Genomic DNA, 26,308 nt, shown 5'->3' on the forward strand with positions numbered 1-26,308 from the left:
TTTTGGATCTAGTTCACACTACATTTCCTTGGTTTATATTATTGTTTTATTATTATATATATGGTCTATATATATAATACATCTTTGAAAATTACTGCTCCCTGGTGTCTGAGCCGTCATCTCCCCTCTGCAAACCATAACACCACCACAGGCAACGCAGTCAAACTCGGGAGGCATGTTTTGTCAGACGTTTACCCTTTTAGAAGTTACCTTACACATTCAAATACTGTACATCAGTCATTCCCAAATAGTGGGACGGGCCCGCCTGGGGTTATGCAGACGTAGTGTTATAACAATTTTATAGACGCATCATACTTTTTATAGTCGCGGTGGAGAGTGGGTGGGGCGAATATTTTCCTCCTGGGGGGGGGCATAAAAGAAAATATTTCAGGAGCACTGCTGTACATGGTTACCTGGTAATATTACTTGAATTAAAGGTAGAGATTTATCGATTTTACATTTTGCATTAACATTTACAGTTATTGTTGACACTTTTATCACTATTTCATCATCAAAGTTAGAATCAAAATTTTATCATCTTAATACATCCTATAAAACAGTTTTATGCTCTCTATAAGGACGTCAAAATGCTACTTGAAACGTTGTCTATAAGGCAATAGTTTGACTCCGTTTAATCATTTATATTTCCCTCACAAACTTGCAAGTTTGACATTCCTTTATAACACCAGCACGTGTGACTGACCGACAGGATTTAAGTGGTCGACATTTGATTAAGCTGTCCAAAATCTGGGTCAGTCCTGTTGCGTCTCTCTACATATATGTTTTCATTGTGGCATGCAGTCTTTACAATGAAATATAGAACACTATTATTGTGTGTGTGTGTGTGTGTGTGTGTGTGTGTGTGTGTGTGTGTGTGTGTGTGTGTGTGTGTGTGTGTGTGTGTGTGTGTGTGTGTGTGTGTGTGTGTGTGTGTGTGTGTGTGTGTGCGTGTGTGTGCGTGCGTGTGGGTGGAGGGGGGTCTATATGGAACGTGTAGAAGCTTCTGGAAGGCAGACAAAGATTTGATACCACCGATCCCAACCCCCAACGGTATAACTTGACCCTATAGTGAGATTAAAAAAAACAAAGAATGAATCACGGAAAAGCCATCAAGACTAATTTGAAAGATTTCTGTAGTCTTACAGTTACAAAAAAAGGGGGGCGTTTTTTTTAAAAAGTGTCAAACGTCAACCTCCTCTGGTAATAAACATTCCACACATGTATTGCTGCAAGGTTGGCTTGGAGATAGCTTGGAATGAGGACTTGAACTTTGTCTAAATTAAAATTAGACTCCCCCGTTAGCAAAAAAAAATCATATAAATGACTACATAAATAAATTGCTGCGTAAATGAAACCTGCCTTGTGACTTGTCTTGTGTGGTCAATAACAGCTTTGCGGCGCCACCTGTTGGTTGGCGAGGGAATAATTGAAGTGGCTAACTGAAAGCATTTAAATAAGTTTAAACTATAGTTCATGTTGCACCCCAACACACCTTTAGACATGTAGCGTATATCTTGTATATGTTAATGTTATAATATGACGTGAAATGAGTCAAATGACCGCCATAAACAAACACTTTCCTTTTGCATATGCGCAGAGCGTCTCTCACCCGGAAGTGACGATGGTTTAAAATGGCGACCTCCGCTAGCCGGCTAGCGTCACGCTGTTTTGCAGCATCCGTTATTTCTCAAATAAACCATGGTTGTGTACCGGTGGTATCCGTCAGGCATGTGTCGCTTTCGACAGCGTCCTCGCCCACACACCGGGGATGGTTAGCAGCTAATTTGATGTTGTGGAGACACGGAAATGCGGTGACATTGAACCGACTGACAGGTGAACAAGATCGAGCATTACCAACATGTCCTTTACGTAAAATAAAACTGTTTTACAATGTCGTCTTGGTGAATATGTTGATTTACAAGAAGGGTGACAAACCTAAAAATTAAAAACTAAAATGACCTAATTTTTGTCTGATGTAATTTATATTGCTGTTGCATCTTCTGCACAGAATAGTTTATTTCCATCCATCTATTTTGTACCGCTTGTCCCTTTCGGGGTCGCGGGGGTTGCTGGAGCCTATCTCAGCTGCATTCGGGCGGAAGGCGGGGTACACTCCGGACAAGTCGCCACCTCATCACAGGGCCAACACAGATAGACAACATTCACACACTAGGGCCAATTTCAAATCATCCATCCATCCATCCATTTTCTACCGCTTATTCCCTTCGGGGTTGCGGGGGTTGCTGGAGCCTATCTCAGCTGCATTCGGGCGGAAGGCGGGGTACACTCCGGACAAGTCGCCACCTCATCACAGGGCCAACACAGATAGACAACATTCACACACTAGGGCCAATTTCAAATCATTCATTATATAAAATGACGGTAATTAAGCAGAAAAGTGTGTGATAGGATGTTTGGAATGGGTTGATGATGTATTTGTTATCATGTCTGCAGTACCCAAGCGTCTCCATGTCACCACTGACCGATGTTTCCACTCCAGCAGCAGATGTGCAGACAAGCAAGACTTCTACGAGGTACTGGGAGTTGCCCGCACGGCTTCTCAGAAAGACATCAAAAAGGCATATTATCAGGTGACATGCTGCCCATTTGGGTTCCTTGTAATAAGGTAAAGATACTCTTCATGACTAATTGTGTTTATGTTTACAGTTGGCAAAGGAGTACCACCCAGACACAAACCCAGATGACCCTCAAGCCAAAGAGAAGTTTGCCAAGCTGGCTGAAGCCTACGATGTACAACAGCGAAGCATGCACACAAACACACCAGCTAAAAATAGGTTACTAATATTTTGGTCTACTGCAGGTGCTGAGTGATGAGCTGAAGAGAAAGCAGTATGACATGTACGGCTCGGCAGGCTTCGACCCGAACCGTGGAAGCCAGCAGCAATATAGAGCGGGCAGCACCACTTTAGACCCGGAGGAGCTCTTCAGAAAGATCTTTGGGGATTTCACTAGCGGCTTCAGGGACGTGAACAGCATGTTTGATCAACGACCTGAGGTAAGAATCCCTGGACCTGCAGAGGGTGCCACATAATAATTCTTATAATTCTAATTTTTTTCAGGGTTTGAAAAGTTTTTGAATTTTCAGAGAAAGTGTTTTCACTTTAAAATGTTGATGCATTCCTCTTGCAAAAGTTCTCAGAAGTTAATAAATGTTATCAACAATGTTTTGTAGTTTGCTGCAACCATCAGAGGGGGAACATAGGTCAAGGCCAAGACTAGGGATGGGTACTGAATAAGCCCAGGTCATTATTCGGTAAGTTAGTTAACCGAACAATAAATGAAAATTTAGTCGGTGACTTTTCCAGCTTTGGTGATCGCCATATGTACAGTATGTGTTGTTTCGGCTGCAAGAGGCAGAGCGGTCACTTTTAGCAGCAGCTGCAGGCGTTTGTACTACATGCACATAAACAATAATGATAACCGCTGTAAAACTCCTGACGGTTAGTATTACCGGATTTTATTAACATGATCGAAAAACTGTGGTTGATAAATGCACTTTGGTAAACTAATGGAATGAATAGCGTCCGCTTGCTAGCTTGCTGAAATGCCAACATATAAACTAGAGACTTTAACGTATTTTTTGTTTAACTTTTTGGGATTTTGCCTATTGTTCATAATCCTTAAAAAGACAATTTTTTGTTGTTGTTGCTTTCTAATGTATAACAATTGACTTGTTCTAGATGGCTAGCAATGCAGCTAATGAAAGCAATCAATTCTACATCTAAATCACTTTAAAAATGCTTTCAAAAACTGTCAACAATACATCATTAGTCGGTAGTTTTGTAACCAGTATAATAATCAAGCTGTAGCGACATTGTTATTGTAAATGTGAACACTAAGGAACTATTTTTCTAGCGTAGTAACACATTGCTGTGCTACGGTATTAGCCCTAAAAGCTATGTAGGGCAAGAGATAAGCTAGCTTCTACGTCTACATGAAATGCGTTGTGAGTTTGTAATGCACAACACTGCGATGCGACACCAATTTGTACTGACTGAAAAACATAAAAAATCATATTAAAGTATCTGTAAAGTATTAGCCCTTAGTTTGTACACAGCAGAGCTAGCCAGACAGCGTATGTACTGTAGTTGTACTAACACGCATGGACAGTTGTTCGTATGGTTTAGCTGGCCGGGGATGTTTCCTGTTGATTTTGGGTAAGCACTCCATTTATGTCAAAATAGCTTTGCTCCAAGTTCCATATTTATAGCGTCAAAATTGCTTTCACCTAACTCTCCTGGCTTCCGTCTGCTCAGCGTCTCACTCTTCCTTTGTGCTGGCGTTTAGAAGCAGCAGTTCATCTGCTTTTCATTTAGCTTCAAAAAGATAAGATTGTGAATCCTAATTTGTCCAAAAATAGTTTTTCTTTGTCTGTTACCAAGTCTGCCATGATTAGAAAACACACTCGTGTTTGATTCCGGAAGTAGGAACAATCATTTGTTGCCAGAGTCAGATGTGCGCTGCTATGCAATAAGAAATCAATGCGCGGAAGAAATCAGTCCCGGAAATGATTAAAATGACCTAAGTATAGTAAATATTGAACATGTTACCTATTGTTATGCAGGTGTCTGTTACATCATTATATATAGACTTGCACTGTGTATATAAAATGTTGCTGGAGGGTTTTGAAGTTGTTTTAGAGGGCTTTGAAGGCACTCCCTTCAGCCGCATTATTCAAGCGTTTTTTATCGTCTTTAAAATCGGGATTATGATACAGCAATTTTTTCATAAAAAATAAAGGATCTGCTGTCTTTGCATAAAGTGACCGATATGAACTGCACAGTGTTAAGTTGAAACAGACGGACGTCCGTTTAACAGGACGTGAACCCGCGTGACGCCACATAAACGGGAAGTGAAACAAACTGATCAACCATTTTGCATTTATTAAAAAAAGATTGATGGAAGAAGATAAACATATTTTAACACACAATTTTAAATAATTTGGCCAGAACAATATTTGATGTATCCTCTGCCAAGAAAGTAAGATGTTAGTGTGTGTATACGTACTTTTTGAGTACATCCAACAATACCGCGGTAATAATTACTGTGATAATTTTGGTAACCATAACTATTTAGTCATTTTATCTATTGTTTTGGTTGTGTATATTTGAGGACCTACCCTCTCCTAAACCTAATTTATCACTTTTTATTGTGTTTATTTTTCAAGTCGAACATTTTATATTTACCAAGAGATTATATTTTATTTTTGTTATTTGTTTATTTTATTTAACTTGGATATTTAAAAGTTTACATTTCAATTACAATGTTATAATATACGAGAAATGCAAGTGTATTGCATCTGTAAATGTATACATGCATGATGATGATGATGTTATCAGTGGTCAATTTTGTTTCAAAAAAATAATGGCAATAATATTGATTATCGGCAATTATTTGTAGGTCAATATATTGTCGAGTACAATTTGTTATTGGCCCAAGCCTCGTACCGAATTCTGTACTTTGTAAGTACTGATTTACGTAAAATCAAAACGTGCCACCTTGGCATACCTTTGTTGCTTGGAATATCCGTTGGTACTATTACAAGTTTCTCCAAATTTGGCAATGAAAACTACAACTAAGATGCATGTTAGAATTAGACAGCTGATATGTAATAAATACAATACAGTTTAAACATTTTGTAGAGCTAAAGAAAAGCTTGGCATGGTCAACCTAATAGCAAATACTACTTTCTGGGTATGGCAACACAACATAGTCTATACATCTACTGCCATCTAACATCTTGAAATTGTAACACGCAAAGTCTACAATGTAGTACCAGAACAGTGGTTCTCAAACTTTTTTTTTTTTTTACCAAGTACCACCTCAGGAAACACATGGCTCTCTGAGTACCACCATAATGACCAACATTAAAATACATACAGTAGTATAGTAGGCCTAAGTATTCATTAAAACAAGGCAGAGGTTTTATTTAACACGTTTATTTCGAATTTTTGGCCACTGTAATATTACACACAGTTTGAACAGTAACACTGTTTGAATATAGGAAAATAAAAACACTGGAATTTTTCTGTGGAGTTTGCATGTTCTCCCCGTGACTGCGTGGGTTCCCTCCGGGAACTCCGGCTTTCTCCCACCTCCAATAACATGCACCTGTCTATCTGTGTTGGCCCTGTGATGAGGTGGCGACTTTTCCAGGGTGTACCCTGCCTTCCGCCAGATTGCAGCTGAAATAGGCTCCAGCACCCCTGCGACCCCGAAAGGGACAAGCGATAGAAAATGGATGGATGGATGGATGGATGTACTTTAATCAAGTGATTATTTGGTGTACCACTAGATGGAGCCCGGTACCACAGTTTGAGAATCCCTGCAGTTTACTACAGTACTTGTACATGAGACATAGAAGTGTAAAAAACAAGATAACAAGACAGCATAACTCAGTGTTCAATGTTAAAAAAAGAGTGATAAAAGAAACAATCAACATTTATGAACACACTTGAACACACAAAAATACAGAAAATTGGTATCGATTATCAGGTACAATGAATTGGTCCTATATTGATTCAAATTGTAAAAGGTACCTATCTCTTGCCAAGACTTAAATTAAAGGTAAATACAACTTTTTTGGGGTGCATGCATGAAAAAAAAATTTCACATTTGGGTCAATACAGTGATTGGTTTATGTGTTAGTACTCAAACACTGAGGTGTTTCCCCTGCCTGCATGTCAATAGTTTGTGATGGAGCTGACGTTTGCCGAAGCAGCGAAAGGCATCGCCAAGCAGCTGTCTGTGAACATGGAAGACGACTGCCCGAGGTGCGGCGGAAAGGGCAGCGAACCAGGAACCAAAGTGTCGCACTGCCATTACTGCAATGGCACCGGCACGGTGAGTTGTTCTTGCTCCACATGGAATTATTGTGTTTATGATTTTATTTTTCAACAATGTCTGTGTTTCCACTTAATAGGAGTCGCTACACACGGGCCCTTTCATGATGCGCAGTACGTGTCGGCGCTGCAGCGGTAAAGGCATCATCATAGTCACGCCTTGCGCTCTGTGCAGAGGTTTGGGTCAGGCCACAAAGAGGCAAACTGTTACAGTGCAAGTTCCTGCTGGTAAGCTACCACCCTTCAATATCACATGAGAATGACAGGTGTCGAGACAATCCCTCATCATTTTAATGCTTATTTTGTGGCGTTTGTCTTCAGGGGTAGACAATGGGCAGACTGTGTGCATGTCTGTCGGCAGTAAGGAAATCCTCATTACCTTTCGGGTAAGTTATCATCAGTCAGTTGTTACATAATAGTAAACATGTTTTGTGGTATTTATATACCTTTCATTGGGGTCATTCAGGTCCAGAAAAGTCCTGTGTTCAGGCGAAATGGAACCGACATTCACTCAGACGTAAGGATCTCCGTGGCACAAGCCATCCTTGGGGGCATGGCCACCACCCAAGGCCTCCATGAAACCATCAGCATACTTGTGAGTCATAGCTTAGTCAACGTTTACAAATGAATGTTCCTTCTGCCAATTTCATTTTGAGATGCAAGCCATATGTTCTGACCGCTGTTTTCAGGTTCCCGCTGGCTGCCAAGCGGATGAGGTGATCCGTCTGCAGGGGAAAGGTATTCGACGGATCAACAGTTACAGCTACGGTGATCACTATGCTCACATCAAGATCAGAGTGCCCAAGTAAGATATCTCTTGTCATTAAATTAAAGGGGAACTGCACTTTTTAGTTGTATTGCTACAACCTGCAACAATGCATCAGCAGGGTTTCCCACACATTCATTTATTTGTGGCGGCCCGCCACGAAAGAATTACGTCCGCCACAAATAAAGTAAAAAAAATAAAAAAATAAATTTTTTATTTATTTTTGTTGTTGTTGTCCTCTCCAGCTTCTCAGGCAAATCATATAGTTAATGTAGATGCCCATATCGGCTGTTCAGATTTACTTTACAAAAGAGAAGTGTAGGATACTTCTCTTGTTGCCTTATTTGTATTTGACTTTATTAAATGTATTTATATTAGAAACACAACATGTGTATATAACAAAGGGTGCAAAGTCTGCAGCCAGTAGGAAACACATGGTTAAGTGTAGGGAGTAAAACTGATGGCAGTCTAAAGTTCAAGATTTTTGGAGCTCTTTGTTCAGTGGATCAGATGTTTGATGAAGCTCTGTGTCTATCTACCACCACTACTGTTTTCTGTTTATTTGTTACTGACTGTGGCAGGACACCTCTGCCTCTGTTTCACTTTATGTTGCTGGTAAATAATATGGTTGTAGTAGTAGGCTAACGTTAAATTATTTAGTATGCACTAATTAAAGGGGCAGAGCTTTGAGACATTTTAGCTTTTATATTTTATAAGATATATTTTTTGTAAGAACCACAATTAATAAATATATTTCAGTGAATAACTTATTGTTCAAATCTGTATATAAATATGTACATAAAGTGTTGTAATTATATTGTAAAATGGATGGATGGATGGATGGACGTTTAAAACAAAACTGTTATTATTAATTAGTAAGTATACATTTTTTGAGCCTTTTTAGAGAAAATCAAATCATTGTAGTAAATTATGCAAATTACTTGATGATGTCATGGTGACCACGTCCATAGCCAGGCCCATATCCACGCCCCCACCGCCACAGGTATCTTGGCAGTTTATGGGAAACACTGATCAGGCAGCAATATTTGATAATTCCTTTAAATTATGCGTTAACAAATATTGCGATTCAGGATAACAAAACATACTACGCAATATGAATTGCCTTCAGTCTTCTGTAAGTGAGCTGGCTGATGCAGGCCCGCTCACATTTTGTAGCTAAAAGTGGACGTTCTAAAATATGCTGAAACTGGCTAGAAGACAAGCCTAAAATCCCCTCTGTGTATATTTCAGGGGTAATTTTACTTGTTGAGATAATTTTCCAGAACTATGAAAAGAGTGCCAACGTTGTCAGCATTAGAGGGGCCATTGTATTACTGCTGATGAGATCATCATCAACAATACAATAACTAGTCTGTAACACACAAGTTTTACAGTAGTATTGCAAAATAACATTTTAAAGCTTATACTGAGATGGAAAAAAGCGTCTGGGTGCTGACCACTAATGACTTCAATTCAATTTCCATCTTTTAGAGTTATTCAATTTTGGAAAATGCAATGTTGAAGACGGAACAGCTGTTAATGCGTATGTCTTTTGACCCTGCACTATTTGGGGACCCATGTCACCCATTAGGGTTCCACTCTTTTGTCTTAATCTACATAAAACCCAATCCCCTCATTGGATTTTGGATGTTTTTGTCCACAGGAAATTGACGCGGAAGCAGCGAACTCTGATGCTAAGCTATGCCGAGGATGAGAATGATGTTTCTGGGACTGTTACTGGTGTCAAGCGGTCTGCAGGTCAGTTTCATTTTTTCAGTTAAGCCATACTACCCAACAGAGAGAGAAACAGTAAATATTAATAAAGGGCAAGACAATTCTAATAATCTTAACATTAAAAAAATGTATTTTGCAGTGGACATAATTAATAGCAACCAGCAGAGGGTGCAATCAATCTCAGGATGAACTTGTGTGCTGCTTAAATGGATGGCCTTAAAGGTGAACTGCACTTTTTAAAAATTTTGCCTTTGTTCACAATCATTATATGACATAACGACGGAATGCATTTTTGAAATGCATTGTAACTTGTATATAAAAGTAAATAAAAGTCCACTTACAGCGGCGCCAATTGGAGCTCCTCTATTTTGCCCATAAAATGCAATAAATAATCAAAAACCGCAAACAATACTCCATCTACATTTCATGATTTGAATATTAACCAAGTATTAGTGATGTATTGTTATTATAAGCGCTAACGCAGACAAACTATAGCGGCACCGTGATCACTTCCGTGTAGGCTCCATTATAAGCGAACATTTGCTTGCATTTATTTTTGTATTTAGAATGCAAAAAAAAAAAACATCCATCGTCAAGTCTTTAATAATGATTGTAAACGATAGGCAAAATTCCCCAAAAAGTTTAATTCCCCTTTAAAGGGTAACAGGACTTGTTTTATTTTGCCTATTGTTCAAAATCCTTATTAGAGACAATTAAACAAACGGTTTATTTTTTTATTTTTTTGCATTCTAATTTGTAATAATTGGCTTGTTTTAGGTGGCTAGCAGTGTAGCTAATGGGAGGGATCCATTCTACCTCTAAATCACTTTAAAAATGTATCCAAAAACCGCCAACAATACTTAATTCCCGTTCCGTAACTTGTATAATAACCAAGCTGTAGCGACATTGTTATTGTAAGAGCAAACACTGAAGAACTCTTTTTCTAGTGTACTAACACATAGCCTTGCGACGGCATGTCACACTATTAGCCGTGAGCTGGCTTCTACGTTAGCAGCTGAAAGCCTTTTGAGTTTGTAATGCACAACACAATGCAATAGGACACACAATCATATTACAGTATCTGTAATTATTCGCTTATACTTTAATGTTTTGTTTGTACACAGCTACCTTGACAATGTATGTAGTTGTAATAACAAGCATGAGGTGCTGCATGTATCATAATCGATATTAAAGTGACTGACTCAATATAAAGTTGTGGCGGTCGGGGATGTTTTTTTTTGGTTTATTTTGGGTAAGCACTCCATTTATGTCGGCATAGCTTGGCTCCAAGTTTCACATTTGCAGCGTCAAGTCACGCCGACCTTACTCTCTCGGCTTCCGTCTGCTCCAACGTTTTACCCTCTCTACGTGCTCGCTCCAAAATGATTCCCGAGTGTGGCCACCGCTTCTGTTCACTGCTCCCCTCACCTCCCAGGTGGTGGAACAAGGGGACGGGTCAAATGCAGAAGGTAATTTCATCACACCTAGTGTGTGTGACTATCAGTGGTACTTTATATAAATATATATACTATATATATATGTATATAAAGTATATATGTATGTATATATGTATATATATATACAAACCCCGTTTCCATGAGTTGGGAAATTGTGTTAGATGTAAATATAAACGGAATACAAAGATTTGCAAATCCTTTTCAACCCATATTCAATTGAATGCACTACAGAGACAAGATATTTGATGTTCAAACTCATAAACTTTATTTTTTTTTGCAAATAATAATTAACTTAGAATTTCATGGCTGCAACACGTGTCAAAGTAGTTGGGAAAGGGCATGTTCACCACTGTGTTACATCACCTTTTCTTTTAACAACACTCAATAAACGATTGGGAACTGAGGAAACAATTGTTGGAGCTTTGAAAGTGGAATTCTTTCCCATTCTTGTTTTATGTAGAGCTTCAGTCGTTCAACAGTCTCCGCTGTCGTATTTTACGCTTCATAATGCGCCACACATTTTCGATGGGAGACAGGTCTGGACTGCAGGCGGGCCAGGAAAGTACCTGCACTCTTTTTTTATGAAGCCACGCTGTTGTAACACGTGCTGAATGTGGCTTGGCATTGTCTTGCTGAAATAAGCAGGGGCGTCCATGAAAAAGACGGCGCTTAGATGGCAGCATATGTTGTTCCAAAACCTGTATGTACCTTTCAGCATTAATGGTGCCTTCACAAATGTGTAAGTTACCCATGCCTTGGGCACTAATGCACCCCCATACCATCACAGATGCTGGCTTTTGAACTTTGCGTCGATAACAGTCTGGATGGTTCGCTTCCCCTTTGGTCCGGATGACACAATGTCGAATATTACCAAAAACAATTTGAAATGTGGACTCGTCAGACCACAGAACACTTTTCCACTTTGCATCAGTCCATCTTAGATGATCTCGGGCCCAGAGAAGCCGGCGGCGTTTCTGGATGTTGTTGATAAATGGCTTTCGCTTTGCATAGTAGAGCTTTAACTTGCACTTACAGATGTAGCGACGAACTGTATTTAGTGACAGTGGTTTTCTGAAGTGTTCCTGAGCCCATGTGGTGATATCCTTTAGAGATTGATGTCGGTTTTTGATACTGTGCCGTCTGAGGGATCGAAGGTGACGGTCATTCAATGTTGGTTTCCGGCCATGCCGCTTACGTGGAGTGATTTCTCCAGATTTTCTGAACCTTTTGATGATATTATGGACCGTAGATGTTGAAATCCCTTAATTTCTTGCAATTGCACTTTGAGAAACGTTGTTCTTAAACTCTTTGACTATTTGCTCACGCAGTTGTGGACAAAGGGGTGTACCTTGCCCCATCCTTTCTTGTGAAAGACTGAGCATTTTTTTGGGAAGCTGTTTTTATACCCAATCATGGCACCCACCTGTTCCTATTTAGCCTGCACACCTGTGGGATGTTCCAAATAAGTGTTTGATGAGCATTCCTAAACTTTATCAGTATTTATTGCCACCTTTCCCAACTTCTTTGTCACGTGTTGCTGGCATCAAATTCTAAAGTTAATGATTATTTGCAAAAAAAATTTTTTTATCAGTTGGAACATCAAATATGTTGTCTTTGTAGCATATTCAACTGAATATGGGTTGAAAATGATTTGCAAATCATTGTATTCCGTTTATATTTACATCTAACACAATTTCCCAACTTTTACGGAAAAGCACTGTACTTTTCAATGAAGATAACTTTAAACTAGTCTTAACTTTAAATAAATACACTCTATACATTGCTAATGTGGTAAATGACTATTCTAGCTGCAAATGTCTGGTTTTTGGTGCAATATCTACATAGGTGTATAGAGGCCCATTTCCAGCAACTATCACTCCAGTGTTCTAATGGTACAATGTGTTTGCTCATTGGCTCAGAAGGCTAATTGATGATTAGAAAACTCTTGTGCAATCATGTTCACACATCTGAAAACAGTTTAGCTCGTTACAGAAGCTACAAAACTGACATTCCTTTGAGCAGATTGAGTTTCTGGAGCATCACATTTGTGGGGTCAATTAAACGCTCAAAATGGCCAGAAAAAGAGAACTTTCATCTGAAACTCGACAGTCTATTCTTGTTCTTAGAAATGAAGGCTATTCCACAAAATTGTTTGGGTGACCCCAAACTTTTGAACGGTAGTGTGTGTGTGTGTGTGTGTGTGTGTGTGTGTATATATATATATATATATATATATGTATTCTTGCAGTGTGTATATAAAACTTTATATAACATGATTTAAAATTTTTACAATGGTGTGACTCCCATTTGCAGCATCTTACAAGTGTTTTTTAATCAACTTTAGAAAAAAAGACATTAGTGATCTTGTCTCTCATAATGATTCTGAACGAACGATAGGCAATATTCCCAAAAAGTGCAGTTCCCCATTAAAGATGAAAATATGACGTAAATAGCAAGAGAGCATTGTAATTAAATGGCCTTGCGGGTATTTAGATTTTTTTTTTTCAACCAGTTCGCTGGGAGAGTGACTTGCTAGGCAGTTTTCACACAGGTTGGTAGTTTGATGGTTCTTCGGAACTGTTTATTTTCGCCATCATTTATCCAATTCTCTTTTTAAGAATGCTCGTACTTAAAGGGGAACTGCACTTTTTTGGGAATTTTGACTATTGTTCACAATCATTATGAAAGACATGACTACAGATGTTGTTGTTTTTTTAATGCATTCTAAATATTAAATACATGTAATTAAAAGTTTGCTTACAATGGAGCCTATGGGAGCCGCGCAATTCCGCCTATAAAGCCTTTAAAAAACATCCATAACATTTCCAGTGAGGTTTTATGTACATGATGTAAGTATAGTTATGTAATAACAGGCACATTTATAATAACATTTAATGCTTACATATTTTGATAATTTTAAGCATACGCGGTGCATTGACTTAAAAAAACTTATTTTTTTCTTCATCACTGATTATTACTCACTGCCGACTTCATGAGAGCCAACAAACACAATAAAACATCACTTACCTTGCAAGGTCTGCTGTCATTAGGATGCCGACTGATAGGATGTTCATATATTCCCATTTAGGTGAAGAATGTCTCATAATCCTCACGAAAAAACGGGGCGTATGAGAGTGGACAAGCGCTTTTCGTGTCGTCCTCGCAAGTTTTGGGTCCTAAATAGCTGTCAAAGTGTACCAACTTGTCGGAATAGCTACTCAGACTTCTTCAGTGCAGGTGTGATGCATAATTTATGGTCTAGATAAACTTACAGGAAGCAAGAAAACAGCAGACCACTCAATGATGTAAACATAGGGACACATGGAAGGGATCACGGCGCCGCTATAAATAGTTTGTCTGCGTTAGTGCTTATTATAACAATATAAATACTTGGTTAATATTCGAATCCCAAAATGTACATGGAGTATTTTTGACGTTTTTTGAATGCTTATTTATTGGATTTTATGGGCGAAATAGAAGAGCTCCCATTGGCGCTCCGCTGTAAGCAGACTTTTATTCACTAGTTAGAATGCATCAAAAAATAAATCCATCCGTCGTCATCTCTTTCATAGTAAATGTGAACCAGGCATAAATCCCTAAAAAGTGCTGTTGCCCTTTAATGAAGACTGAATTGAGTCGTCCGGCTGTAGCCATGACGCTACCATTTTGCGTCCAGCAGGGGGAGACAGTGCTTCAGGCGCTAGTGACAAGAGGAGCAGCTCAGCTGAGGTGGAGGATAAGCAGCCACAGCAGAAGCAAGAGGAGGAGGGCTTCTTTTCTAAACTAAAAAAGATGTTTATCTGAAAGTAATCAGACAGGTGGGATTTTGTCGCTATCACGTTGCCAAACACTGACTTGGAGCGGCCATTTTTGTAATTCAGCAGCTTGAATATTTGCATGCTTATTCTGGTTCTGCTGTTGTTTCCAGCCAAAAAAAGTCAACACGGCAAAAGAAGATGATTTATTGCAGTACCAGGAGGAAGCATGATGAGGCAGTTCTTCAAACTGCAGTTGGGGATCTCGTCGAGCAGACGCCAGCCAGAGTGGCCCACTGGTGAACCACCGCTACCTCAGTCTGGAGAAGACGAGCACGACTGGCCTCCACACAACAGTCTGAAGGTTGAACAGAGTGATGGAAGGTTTGTGGACGTTCAGACTTGTAGAAAACCTCTTGTAACACCCAATGTTTTACTGTTGTACTTACAGTGTAATAAATCTAAATCTAAATACAAGTCAGAAATGGTTCCACTTTAAATCATTTAAGCTATACACATTTAAGTACAGTGGTGTTTTTTGGACTCTCAAGATTTATTTAAGTTAAATGCAGATCATGCATGTGGTCTGGTTTGGTACCACAGGGAATGTTCTGTTCTTAGCATGTCTTGTGCGGTTTATAATAGACAAGCATCCCAATAAAAGTGTTTGTACATGTTGTAGACAAACCAGTGCTACTCATGTCTGCTGTGGCTACAAAATGTTAGTGTTTCATGGAGATACAGAAACTTTTTTTATGGTCCAATAATTCCATTCTTTGTGGATTTACAAATTTGGACATTTCTCTAAAAAGGTTTAAGACTTACAGCAAAGAAAAAGCAATGCACCAACCAGGTAGTGCTAATGTGCTTTTATACATGGGTATGAGAGGCCACAAGCATATGGAAACGTGCATTAGTGATATCCACATACGAGCACAACACAGTAATAAATACAGGAGTTGACACTGGATTATAGAATAGGATAGGGTAAATAAATGATAAATGGGTTATACTTGTATAGCGCTTTTCTACCTTCAAGGTACTCAAAGCGCTTTGACAGTATTTCCACATTTACCCATTCACACACACATTCACACACTGATGGCGGGAGCTGCCATGCAAGGCGCTAACCAGCAGCCATCAGAGGCAAAGGGTGAGATAGGATAGACTTTATTCATCCCACAATGGGGAAAGTATGTGGTTGCAGTGCAGAATCAAAAGTCCATAAAAAAAAATTAAAAGTCACAAAGGGGCCACCCCTCGTCGTATAGTCCCAAAGAGGTTTAAACCAAACGGTAAAAAACGCATGAAAACAAGAGTGAACGATTAAAGAAAGAACAAGATCACGGGTACAAGCGGCCGAAATGAGTTTGCTCTGTTGGGTGGCGGGGCTTTCCCTTAGAGAGAAGCTCTGTGAGAAGCTCTGTCATTCGGGAGGAGCACAAAGTAAAGCTGCTGCTCCTCCACATCGAGAGGAGCCACATGAGGTGGTTTGGGCATTAGGTCAGGATTCCCCTGGACGCCTCCTTGGGGACGTGTTTACGGCACGTCCGACCGGGAGGAGGCCACGGGGAAGACCCAGGACACCACGAGAGGAGCTGGACGAAGTGGTTGGGGAAAGGAAAGTCTGGGCTCCTCTGCTTCGGCTGCTGCCCCCGCAACCCGACCTTGGATAAGCGGGAGAAGATGGATGGATTGATGGAACTTTAAAGAAACCAAAGGAGAACCAAAGAGGATAGAGCTGCAACCAGCTGCCAGTTCAGCGGTGCCATTTTTACTTACAGCAACAAAAGTTAAAAGCAATGAAAATCTAAAAATGAGTAATAAATAGTTAATAGTGCACCATCTTAATATGTTAGTATATATTATAAGAGTGAAATAATCCCTAACTTCTATTCCTTTTTTATGTAAATAACTTTCTGGTGATGAAATTACTCTATTATAAACACAATAATGTGCAGTCTTAGGACTGAACAGGACTCTTAAAGGGGAACTGCACTTTTTGGGGGGAAATTTGCCTATCGTTCACAATACTTATGAGAGACAAGAAGACAAATGTTTTTTATTTAATTTTGCTTTCTAACTTCTACAAATCGGCTTGTGTTAGGTGGCTTGCAATGGAGCTAACGGGAGGAATCCATTATGCTTTTAAATCACTTTAAAAATACATTCAAAAGCCGCCAACAATACTTAATTTAAGTTGGTAGCCTGTATAATAATCAAGCTGTAGTGACATTGTTATTGTAAGAGCGGACACTAATGAAATCTTTTTCAAGCGTACTAACACATTGGCGTGCTACGGTATTAGCTGTAAGCTAGCTACGGCGAGAGATAAGCTAGCTTCTATGTCCGCACCCGAATCGCGTTTGAGTTTGTAATGCCCACCGCAATGTGATATGACACCAATCTGTACTGACTGAAAAACATGAACAACCATGTTGCATTATCTTCAATGTTTTAGCACACATTTCCTGTTTTGTTTGTTCACAGCAAGCTCGACAGCGTATGTACTGTAATTGTACCAACGCGCATGACGTGCTGCGTGTATTGTGATCAATATTAAAGTGACTCACTCAAAGAACCGATGTTCGTTTGGTCCAGCTCGCCGGAGACATTTCCAGTTGATTTTGGGTAAGAACGCCATTTCTGTTGGCATAGCTTGGCTCCAAGCTCCACATTCACACCGTCAAAGTCACGCCTATCTTACTCTCTCGGCTTCCCGTCTGCTCCAACGTTTCACCCTTTTTTTGTGCTGGTTTATATAAGCAGCAGTTCATCCTCCGTATATTCAAGTTCAAAAAGAGAAGGTTGTGAATCCTCATTTGTCCAAAAATAGTGTCCTTCGTTGTCTGATACCAAGTCTGCCATGATTACAAAACCGGAAGTAGGAACACACTTTTGTTACCGGAAGTCGGAAATGCGCAGCTATGGAAACGGAAATTAATGCACTGAGGAAATTAGGTCCGGCAATGCTTCAAATAACCAAAATACGGTAAATATTGTACATATAACGGGTTGTAATATTGTTGTTGTACATGTTATGTTATCTACATTTTATATATATATATATATATATATATATATATATATATATATATATATATATATATATATATATATATATATATATATATATATATATATATATATATATATATATATATATATATATATATATATATATATGAGTCTTGCAGTGTGTATATAAAACGTTTTGGTGGAAGGTTTTGTAGTTGCTTTGGAGGACTTTGAAGGCTACAACGGTGACTCCCATTAGTCGCATCTTCCAAGCATTTATCATCTATAAAATGCTAAAAAAAAAAAAAAAAAGAAGACGTGTGTTCTTGTCTCTCATAAGGATTGTGAACGATAGGCAAAAATCCTAAAAAGTGCAGTTCCCCTTTAAATAGAGATGTCCCGATACAACTTTTGTTACTTCTGATTTGATGCCAATATTGGAGCCTTACGTATCGCATTTGCAACTAAAATGCTCGCACTGTATATATAATGCTGTTATGCCCAGTGGGATGAATTGTGGTCGTTTGCTCTTATGTGTTTGTAGCGACAAGCAATTTGCTGTGAGTGAAGTAGAGCATACTTTGAATGCAACAAAAAAAACCAATGAAGTGGCTTGTATTGCACTTCGACGCATGTTTTTAAAAATTTCCATCAGGGGGTTAAAAAAAAAAAATCATTTTTCAAGGACTGCTTTTAAAGCACCCGTGGGAATGCTGAATACTTTACGCCGGGCTGTTTCTTCCCTTTTTTCCCCTGCTCTTGTGGGCCTCAGCGGCGACGCAAATCGCCTCAGTCTGCCGTAATTTTGTACTTTAAATCACTCATGTAATTATGTAGTGTTGCTTGTTTTGTTTCTGTGGGCGCCAAACTGCTGCGTTTGCTGGCTGAAACATTTCTGTGGATAGAAAATACCTTTTTTGATGTACGTACTATATTAGCTCTGCAATATCATTCATTTATTATATTTGTTTTATTAATTTTATTAATTGATGTTATCATTATTATTTTCATTATTGTTGCATTACTTTACCAAGCCAATAAAAAATTGCTCTATTGTGTTTTCAACCCAAAAATCACATGTACATATTTTTTCACAGCATTTGCATAATACTTTGTTACTGGACCTTTGGCAACAATTACAGCCTCAAGTCTTTTTGAATATGATGCCATAAGCTTGGCACACCTATATATGGGCAGTTCCCCCCTTTTCTCTTTGCTCATTCCTCTTTGCAGCACCTCTCAAGCCCCATCAGGTTGGATGAAAAGCGGAAGCAACAAGTGAGGAAACTAAACACTAAACTTACTAAATAAAAACAGGACTGTCTAATCAGAGTGCAAGGCAACGAGAAAAGTAAAAAAAAAAAGGGAAAAGACGCTGGAACTAGGGCTGGGCGATATGGCCTTTTTTTAATATCTCGATATTTTTAGGCCATGTCACGATATATATCTCCATATTTTGCCTTAGCCTTGAATTAACACTTGATACATATAATCACACCAGTATGATGATTCTATGTGTCTACATTAAAACATTCTTGTTCATACTGCATTAATATATGCTCATTTTAAACTTTCATTCTGAGAGGGAAATCCCAACTAAGTCAATTTACCAAAACTGTATTTATTAAACAGTTATTAAGCAGCGGCACAAACATTCATGTCATTTCAAAACAGAAAATGCAAGATTGTCAGAGACATTTTAAAACAAGCTATTAGTGCACTTTTGTGCATGATGTCACTAAGATGACATATCAAAACAACACTAAATTAAAGTGCACTTTTTGTACAGAACGCCACTACAATAGTTAAAAACAGACAAAGTGCACTTTTGTGCATGATGTCACACAAGATAATTCAATAACTGTCAAATAAAAATGAGCTGCATATTAGGAAATCAAATACTGTACGTCCTTCACTACGTGGTAAGTTACTGCGGACGTTATCTCCTTCTGTTGACTATTTTTTTCATACGGTGTTGATGTGGAAATGGTTGCCTCTGCATTTTGTTGGTGTGGCACCGTACGGAGATGTTGACATGCGGAGTTTCAAGCACTCTTCATTCTCTAGCGGGTGACTTTTCATATGATGCTACATATTAGCAGTAATGCTACTTTTTGTAGCAACACTTTTGCCCACACTTGACAAATTACGGTTGTCTGTTTGACATATTCCCGCTTGAAGCCAAACCACCGCCAGACGATGGACCCCCTGCTGTTTTTCTTGGGAACTAATTCTTCCTTCATTTGTTACCAGATTTGCACCTTCTTTCTCTCGTATTACCACTCGCACCACAGCTAACGTTACACATGCCGCTACCACTCTGCTCCGCGAGGGCGTATACGTATGTGACGTATGTAAGAAGGTGCGCTTGTTTTATGTCTCTGTGAGAAGCAGAGACAACAAAGAGTGATAAAAGCCTGTAGTGTAATGCCTGCAGCTAAAAGCAACTGCGTGAACGTATACTCAAATATCACGATATAGTCATTTTCTATATCGCACAGAGACAAACCCGTGATATATCGAGTATATTCGATATATCGCCCAGCCCTAGCTGGAACAGAACTAGACACAAACCTAGGCAGAACCACAACAAGCATAATATGAGACACCCTCACTCCTAAGGGATGGATTTCGGACGTCCCAGAAAACCAAAATAGAAATCCTAAGTCAAGGGAGGTAGGAGTGGGCGGCGGGTTGCCAGGCCAAATGTCTCCAAAGCCACCAGGGACAAGACAGGTGGCGTCGGCGAGTTAAACGCCGCTGCAGCTAGCGAGGCGTGCGTCCATACAATGGCCACATCCGTGGCTGGCGAGGAGGCGGACAAGAGCTGCAGTGGCGCACCAGCAGCTGTGAGGATCCAAACCCGGGTCCTGGGCATTGCTGCTGATGGCGCGGAGTGCGTCCGTGAAAAAGCCACCTTCGTGTCCGATGAGGCTGACCTGAAAGAGGTCCATGCCCGGTTCCTGTGCGTTGCCGCCAATGGCGCAGAGAGAATCCATTGAACAACCAAACCCTTGGCCAACGAGGAGGAGGCGTGTCGGCATCAGACGGGCGCCTCCGCAGCAAGTGAACAGGCGGCCGACCCACTGGAGACGTAGACGATGGCGGCGTCGGCCGACCCACTGGAAACGATGGCGCTTCAGCCAACCCACTGGAGACGACGTGTCGTCGACAGACCAACTGGAGCAGCAGACATCTGGACTGTCGGCGTCTGCATAGCTGGAGCAGCAGGCATCTAGACTGTTGGCGTCTACAGAGCTGCAGCTAGAGGTGTCTGGACTGTTAGCATCTGCAGAGCTGGAGCAGCAGGCGTCTGGACTGTTGGCATCTGCAGACCTGGAGCAGCAGGCGTCTGGACTGTCTGCGTCTGTTGATGTCTGCAGAGCTGCAGCAGCAGGCGTCTGGAGAGCTGGAACAAAAGGCGTCTGGACTGTTGGCGTCTGCAGAGCTGGAGCAGCAGGCGTCTGGATTTTTAGCATCTGCAGAGCTAGAGCAGTAGGCGTCTGCAGAGCTGGAGCAGTAGGCGTCTGCAGAGCTGGAGCAGCAGACGTCTGCAGAGCTGGAGCAGCAGACGTCTGGACTGTTGGCGTCTGCAGAGCTGGAGCAGCAGGCGTCTAGAATATTGGTGTTGGCAAAGCTGGAGCAGCAGGCCTTTGTACTGTTGGCGTCTGCAGAGCTGGAGCAGCATGCCTCTGTAGAGCCGGAGCAGAAGGTGTCTGGTCTGTTGGTGTTTGCAGAGCTGGAGCAGCAGGCGTCTGGACTGTTGGCGTCTGCAGAGCTGGAGCAGCAGGCCTCTGGACTGTTGGCGTCTGCAGGCCCACTGGAGTAGCTGGGGTCTTGACTGTTGGTGTCTGCAGGCCCTCTAGAGTAGCTGGGGTCTTGACTGTTGGTGTCTGCAGGCCCACTAGAGTAGCTGGGGTCTTGACTGTTGGTGTCTGCAGGCCCACTGGAGTAGCTTGTGGCGTCTGCAGGCCCACTGGAGTAGCTGGTGGAGTCTGTAGGCCCACTGGAGCAGCAAGCGTCTGGACTTTTGGCGTTTGCAGAGCTGGAGCAGCAGGCGTCTGGACTGTTGGCGTCTGCAGAGCTGGAACAGCAGGCATCTGCAGAGCTGGAGCAGCAGCTTGTGGCGTCTGCAGGCCCACTGGAGTAGCTGGCGGCATCGTCCCAAGAAGCGGCTTCTCCATCTCCAGATCCATCAGCACCTTCCGGTACAAGTCGTCCATCCATGCCGCGCTGTACTTCTCCACAGGGTCATTTGATGGTTGGAGAGTTGGAACAAGAAGTGGACCTCAAGATGGAACTGATGGCGCCCCCATTAGTGAAGAGGCGAAAGGCGACTATGATGGAAGGAGCTGTGCCTCCCCTGTCACACACTGTCTCTGGTTTGAGGGGGGAGCATTTGACCCACTACCTGCAGGAGCAAAAGCCAAGGGTGGGTAGGTTGTGGGAAGCCTGGGAGCCGGCATTGGTGGAAAGCTAGGGAATGCAGGATCTTGAGTCTTGCCGTCTTGCTGAGGCTGACTGACTGCATTAGTCTTAGAAAGTATAGTAGATTTAATATCACCAGGGGGTGATGTGGCAGCGGGTGTGACGTCCTCGGGCCGTGCTACTACACTTTCCTCAGACAGAGGTGGTGTGACGTCACTGTGGTGTGACGGATAAGCCCTTTGACCGCCCTGGAAGTGTGATCTGAAGTGAGGGAGGCATCACAGATACCGGCCTCGGGGTGGTGAAGTGAGGGAGGAGCAGCGGTCCATGCCGGGATCTGATGAGGAGGGGATGCCCGCGGGAAAAGCGCTGAGGACGACTTCCGGCTGCCTTGTGATTGGTAAAGGAAGCAGCTTTCTGCTTCCGTCACCTTTACCATAAGCCGACCCCATGCCAAGGAGGTCTTCTTCGGACAGCTCCACTTAGTCCTTGCACTCCCACGGCAGTGGGTCCACTTTAAGCTCCCCGAGGATCCCTTGTTTGTCCTACTCGTAGAAGAACATTTCATTAGGCTGGATCAATCTGTTGCGTTGCGGTCGCATTGCTGCAGTGGTTGTGTTCTCATATACTCTGGATGCCAAGTAGAAAATGGCAGGAGCCGCATGCAGGTAGGAATTAATGTTTCTTCCAAAAATGAAAGCATAAATGTACAAAAGATTTAAGAGCAGAGGATACGGGTAGCCAGGGAAAAGCTTCATGGGGAACTTAGTTTAGGAGTAGCCATCAACATAGAATTTACTTGTACAGGAATCACAGGACAACTAAGCGAGCATTGATCCAGCAACTAAGGCTGGGAGACAACAGAATATTAAGGGGTGTGATTAAAAGGAAGCAACAGGTGAGGAAACTAATTACTAAACAGAAACAGGAGTGTCTAATTAGTGTCCAAGGCAACAACAAAAGTAAACAAATGTAAAACACGCTAGAACAGAACTGAACATATACCTAAGTAGAACCACAACAAACATAATATGAGACACGATTTCTCAGGTCATGACAGACCTGATCACTGACCGTATAGCAACCCGTGCAAGTAAAGGAGTAAGGGTCAAAATAAGGTCGGTGATTCTTCTCTGTAAATACATGATCAATGCGATAAAGTTAAAATCAAAGTCCCAACGTTCGTCACACACACACTGGGTGTGGTGAAATTTGTCCTCTGCATTTGACCCATCCCCATGTGCACCCCCTGAGAGGTGAGGGGAGCAGTGAGCAGCAGCGTGCACCGCGCTCAAGAATCATTTGATCATTTAACCCCCAATTCCAACCCTTGATGCTGAATGCCAAACAGGGAGGCAATGGGTCCCATGTTTATAGTCTTTGGTATGACTCGGCCGGGGATTGAACTCACGACCTTCCAGTCTCAGGGCGGACACGCTAACAAGGCCACTGAGCTGGACATTTTTGAGATGAATTGCATGAGTTAACTTATTTTTGATAGCCCTAGTAAAAACCTCTTAAGTGTCTGTTTGAAAGACAAAGCAGCCTATGGTACATCTCAGGTTTGTGTTGTAGGTGACAAATAGCAAAAAGTTGAGAACGCTGTTGTGTTAACTTTTTTCTCGTAAGTTGTTACTTTTTAGTTTGTAATATGGCCCAGTCCTTCTATTGTATTTTTTAGAAAATAAAACATGGCCAAAATGGCTCCTGGGCCACTGTTTGGACACACTATGTATGTTAAATAGAATCTTAAAGTAATTTATATAAATTTAGTATAACCTACCTGCTGCTTCGATTAATTAACGTCAACATTGTTTCCAATGTCCTGTTCACATTCAAATTCATCATGTCAAACACAAGTCAAGAAAGGACAATTAAACGCTGACATCCTTAAAGACTTGACTTTGTGTTCGACTAAAAAGCCTCCTTTTGAGGCTTCACAAGCAGATAAATGTTGCCAGGTGTCAATCTCCTGCGATTGACAGCCTGTTGCCGGGAGTAACTGGGAAACATGGAAAGGAGTCTGGCGTCCATATTGTTATAGACGGCTTCCAGCGACGCCAACACAAAGACTCCTAAGGTGGCTAACAGACTAATTGGATGGCTTTTAACAATAATAATAATAGGCATTTAAACCAGGAAGCCCACAAGTGTGAAAGTGTCATTCCACATAATGGTAAAATGTGTCCAATCTATACTGGAACTACTTCACTTACCTGGTGGTCCACTGGGAAAATAGCTTTAGGTGGCGGCCTTTAACTGGGAATGCTTGTTCTGATGAGTTCCCAGTGCTCTCGCTTGGGCTTCAAAAAGAGTCGGGGGTCCATTTGAGAAAATATGACCAGAAAGACAATCCTGTACCAAGATGGATATAATATGCTCCCAACAATCTTTAAAAAAAATTATTCATCACGTTATAGCACTGCATTAATACATTATGAAAGGTGATGGTTGTCACTAATACCTCATGGAAGGAACGATTGCATAGATTGTCCAAACTGGGGGATTAAAAGGTCCTCCAGATTGGACCATACCAACTTTGAAACGTGGGGATGCGGGGGGTTAACAGTCATACAGTGGAGCTATAAAAAGTGCAAAAATTAAAATACCTTCCTCACTATGACACGTCTCCTTGCCAAAATATAATCATGACAATGTGTTCCTTGCCCAAGTAGCTCCACAAAATTAAGTGAAATACCATATTGACAAAAATAGAAGATGACCATGATCATTTAAAACCAAAGACAAAAAAAACTAAAATAATCATGTTTTCAATATCAGTAAAGTGACAGCTGCTGTAGTAGATTGCAATAAAAAACATATCTGATTAGCAGTTGTTTGACTCTTTCTTACTACGTTCAACTCAGTTTTTAGTGTAATACATACTGCAGTATTATACTGACCCAAATACAAGACAACTCATTTGTCAAGACCCATTTTTGGAAAATTATTTACAAGTCAAAGTTAATCTTTTCAGTGATCATATTTCATTAATCGTATTCTGTAAATGTCAGCCATACCATATTAAAATTGAATACAAGACTATGTCGAGATCCGTTTTTGACAAAGATATTTTTAGTACAAAATACAAACTGTGTTTTCAGTATGAGTGATCATATTTCATTCATCTTACTTTATAATTCTCAGGTATACCGCATTGGCCAGAATAAAAGCCAAGCCTTCTTTGTCTGACCTGTTTTTGAAAAAATGTTTTTAGTTCAAAATAGAGAAAAAATTGTGTTTTCAGTATCAGTTATCATATTTAATTCATCATATTCTATACATGTCAGACATATTGTATTGACCTGAATATAAAACATTTTTTTCCCCAAAATCTATTTAAAAACATATTTACCATAAAGTACTATATTTATTTCAGTATACAGGTGATTATATTTTATACATATCAACATATTTATACATTTCAGCTATCAATTACCTGAATATAAGATTACTTTTCTTTTCCAGGACCCGTTTTTAGAAAAATATTTGTTAAGCCAAAACAAAAGGCCAAATTAATCATTATTTCAGTATCAGTAATATCAGTGATCACATTGCAGTCATAATATTTGATAATTTCAGCAATATGGTATTGAACTGAATATAAGACAACCCCATTTTTTTCATGAACCATTTACAAATATTTAACACATAAAAATAGCATGTTTTAGTACCAGCAATATCAATGATCATATTTTATTTATTATATCGTACACATTTCAGCTAACCTGTATTGATCTGAATGTATGAAGACTCCTTTTTTTTTTTTCAATGACCAACAAACAACTTCAAAATAAGACAGAATTAAGATCCATGGTCAAAGTTTGTTTATATAGCACAATTTCAAAACAGCCCGACTGCCCAAAAGTGCTGTACAGATCAAAAACAGGAAGGTTAAAGGTTTATTTTTTTTAAAGAATACAAATAAAGTACAGAATATTCTATATATAAAACACAGCTAAAAAAAAGTCAATCAATAAAATGGTATAAAAAAAAAAAAAGAATAAGCAAAATAATAAGCCAGTGCTATTCAACTGCATAGTGAACAGGGCTGCAGTTTCAAGAGCTCAAGGGCCGGACATCGAAATGTGAATCCTTCCGGAGGTTAGGTTTCTTTGATTGATCGATTGATTGAAAGTTTTATTAGTAGATCGACAGTGAAACCTGGAGAGGCGTGATTGGGAAGAATGGCCGCCCGGATCTGAACCCGAGTGGTGTTTTGTTATTGGACATTTGTGCTCGTCACAGATTGTCAATAACAAACACCATGTTCAAACATAAGGGTGT

The 26,308-nt window shown here is 40.4% G+C and overlaps 1 protein-coding gene across 3 annotated transcripts; it reads left to right on the forward strand.

Annotated features, from left to right (window-relative positions):
* The first annotated feature begins 1,610 nt into the window (after nt 1-1,610).
* LOC133633562 (dnaJ homolog subfamily A member 3, mitochondrial-like) lies at nt 1,611-15,331 on the forward strand. 3 transcript variants are annotated; one of them, XM_062026121.1, is made up of 12 exons: nt 1,611-1,833; nt 2,455-2,591; nt 2,668-2,751; nt 2,822-3,016; nt 6,712-6,864; nt 6,944-7,091; nt 7,185-7,249; nt 7,330-7,458; nt 7,553-7,668; nt 9,293-9,387; nt 14,500-14,638; nt 14,749-15,329. In XM_062026121.1, exons 1-11 carry the CDS (start codon nt 1,632-1,634, stop codon nt 14,622-14,624), a joined length of 1,449 nt encoding a protein of 482 aa, XP_061882105.1. In that variant the 5' UTR covers nt 1,611-1,631; the 3' UTR covers nt 14,625-14,638; nt 14,749-15,329. The 3 variants fall into 3 exon arrangements, with proteins under 3 accessions (XP_061882105.1, XP_061882104.1, XP_061882106.1); XM_062026120.1 differs by having other exon boundaries at nt 14,497-14,638; nt 14,749-15,328; XM_062026122.1 differs by lacking the exon at nt 14,500-14,638 and having other exon boundaries at nt 14,749-15,331.
* Nucleotides 15,332-26,308: the final 10,977 nt, after the last annotated feature.

The sequence above is a fragment of the Entelurus aequoreus genome, linkage group LG18 (assembly GCF_033978785.1).
Source record: "Entelurus aequoreus isolate RoL-2023_Sb linkage group LG18, RoL_Eaeq_v1.1, whole genome shotgun sequence".
Taxonomy (NCBI): domain Eukaryota; kingdom Metazoa; phylum Chordata; class Actinopteri; order Syngnathiformes; family Syngnathidae; genus Entelurus; species Entelurus aequoreus.

Coding starts and splice junctions, on each gene's coding strand:
- LOC133633562 (XM_062026120.1), top strand. CDS start 1,632: ATGGCGACCTCCGCTAGCCGGCTAGCGTCACGCTGTTTTGCAGCATCC. Junction 2,752..2,821: donor AGCTGGCTGAAGCCTACGAT/GTACAACAGCGA, acceptor GGTCTACTGCAG/GTGCTGAGTGATGAGCTGAA. Junction 9,388..14,496: donor TGGTGTCAAGCGGTCTGCAG/GTCAGTTTCATT, acceptor TTTTGCGTCCAG/CAGGGGGAGACAGTGCTTCA.